General features: G+C 43.4%; 1 protein-coding gene across 1 annotated transcript; it reads right to left on the reverse strand.

Annotated features, from left to right (window-relative positions):
• Positions 1-1,336: 1,336 nt before the first annotated feature.
• LOC120105023 lies at positions 1,337-2,029 on the reverse strand. The gene has a single exon (XM_039117073.1). The coding sequence runs from the start codon at positions 2,027-2,029 to the stop codon at positions 1,337-1,339; it is 693 nt and encodes a 230-aa protein (XP_038973001.1).
• Positions 2,030-2,455: the final 426 nt, after the last annotated feature.

Below are 2,455 nucleotides of genomic sequence, written 5' to 3' on the forward strand. Positions count from 1 at the left end.
CCTATTCCAAATAGGATTCTAATTTAATTTGAAATCCTAATCCAATTAGGACTCCAAGGATCCTACTCTAAGTAGGACTCGTGATCAAGTCCAATTAATTAAATTTAATTAATTAAATTAAATTGCAATTCGATTGCAATTGTTCCTTCTTCCAACCACTAACTCTTAGCGGGTTATCCATTTATCAATCTAATTGATTATTTATGATTCCTAATCACATTCAACCATCGGATCGGTCAATACCTCTAATGTGTGTGACCCCATAGGTTCTATTCTGACTGGTAGTGAGATATATTGCGATCTCTATCACAATTTCATTGAAAACTCCTTTCAATGGGTTGAAACAATTTCAACTCAACTCATCAGGGTTTATCGACCATCAAGATGATCCCTGTGAGTCTCACCATCCACCAGTGACACCTAGCAGTATGTAGTGGCCACCCAGCAGAATAGAATGATGAACCTCTAGGTGCAGTTATCGTATGATACAGTCCTTCTATCGTGGATCCCTACAGACCGGAGGTCATGGATAACTCGTCAAACCCCGTCGTCTGTCATATGTCTAGATTTATTTGACTTGAGTTCGATAGTGGAAAACTCTTTCTCCACTGTATATTACTGCCCTGGCCAAGGTCTTAGAACTCAGTCTAACAAATCACATAGGATCACTCCTCTTCTATCAAGGTCGATAGATTCCATGTAAGTGCATACCCTACTCCTACAGTGAACTTACTGCAGCCAATCTACACTACAAGGACCCATATGGCTAGAGACCATGTATACGTGTAGTCAAACTACAATAACCTCACTGTAAGTAGCCGAAGCACCGCAGGTCAAAGGACCAGTCATACTACTGCAACATCAAGCAAGTCACTGACGAGTGGATAGACATCCAAGTGACTTCTTGTCTTGGTCACGCTCAGTACCCTTGTTCTCTAACAAGCACCTGCACTATCACTTCAGTGTCCCTACACTGTGGACTCGAGTCTCGTCCATCCATAAGGAAAGCAATCTGTGCACTGATCGGATCGATCACCGTCCTCGTGATGATCCATTGATCAGGAGCATTTAGAAATTAATCACCAATGATACATGGCTCAAATTCTCAACTCTTGAGAATATGTATCATCATCTTATTAATTCCTTGGACGATTCATAGACACATAAATAATATGAATGAAAAGATGCCCATTTATTATTCAATAATAATAAAGTCAAGTACAAATTTATGTCCTAGAAGTAATAATGTATCCGCCAGATTGGCTTCTAGGGCATACATCTAACATGAGGTGCTTGTCGCCTCTGCGGTTCTTTTCCATTAGGACATACAACAGCCTTATGCCCTTCTTAACCACAAAAAAATATGTCCCTCCAATCCAAGTGCAATCTCGCTTAAGATGAGGTCCTCCACATCTGTAGCATCTAATGGCACCTCGGGCTTGACCTCTGTCTCAGGTGACAACTTGATTCGGTCTCTGATCCTTTGACTTGAAGGATCTACTATTTGGCTCGGAGAATCAGTAGATTGAAACCTTTTCTTCATATTCTTTTCTCTGGCAGTCTGGGCATTATCAAGCCCTTTTTCTATCACCAGGACTTTGTTAACCACATCTTTATAACTAAACAGTTCAAAAGCAGCGACTTGTTGTTGAATCCATCCCCTGAGTCCATTTTCAAATTTTCTTGCTCGGTCACTATCCTCTGATATCAAGGTCGGAGCATATCGGGACATCTCTTCAAACTTTGCTGCATACTGAGCAACTGTCATATCATCCTGCTCCAGTCGGTCAAACTCCCTATATTTCTGGAATCGGATACCCCGTGGAAAATACTTCTCATGAAAAACCTTTTTAAATTCTTCCCAAATGAAGGGGGCATCATCCGGACCAAGCTTCCCTTTCTCCATCTCCCACCAGTCAGCTGCCTCACCCTGTAACATAAAGGTGGCAAAAAGGACTTTCTCCTCATCAGGGCACCTCAGAGCTTGAAAGACTTTCTCAATCTGTTTCAGCCAGCTCTCAGCCTCCATCGGGTCAGCCGTACCTTTAAATGCTGGGGTGCATACCTCTGAAAATCCAACAAACTGACTCGATGCTCCGGCTGAGCTGTAGTGCCTTTGAACTGTTGCTGTTGTTGCTGCTGTTGTTGATACATTGCTTGCTGCTGCTGTAACTGTTGCTACACCTCTACCATCCTCATCATGTCTGCTCTGGCAGCAGCTTCCTATTGCATCATCATTTGCATCAACTGTGAAGCACTTATCATCTCCTCAAGTTGAATACTTGGTCCTTCGGATGTCCCAATCTCCGGAGCTCCCATCTCTGGAGTACTGCCAGTAGGGTCAATAGTGTGCTCCTGCTGTGGCACACTCCGAGTCGGCGTGGATGAGGTACCTTCCTGCTGTCCAGATGGTGCCCAAGCCGTGGAGCCAACTGCAAATCGGGTCGGCCTTCTG

This window comes from Phoenix dactylifera, unplaced genomic scaffold (assembly GCF_009389715.1).
Source record: "Phoenix dactylifera cultivar Barhee BC4 unplaced genomic scaffold, palm_55x_up_171113_PBpolish2nd_filt_p 000176F, whole genome shotgun sequence".
Taxonomy (NCBI): domain Eukaryota; kingdom Viridiplantae; phylum Streptophyta; class Magnoliopsida; order Arecales; family Arecaceae; genus Phoenix; species Phoenix dactylifera.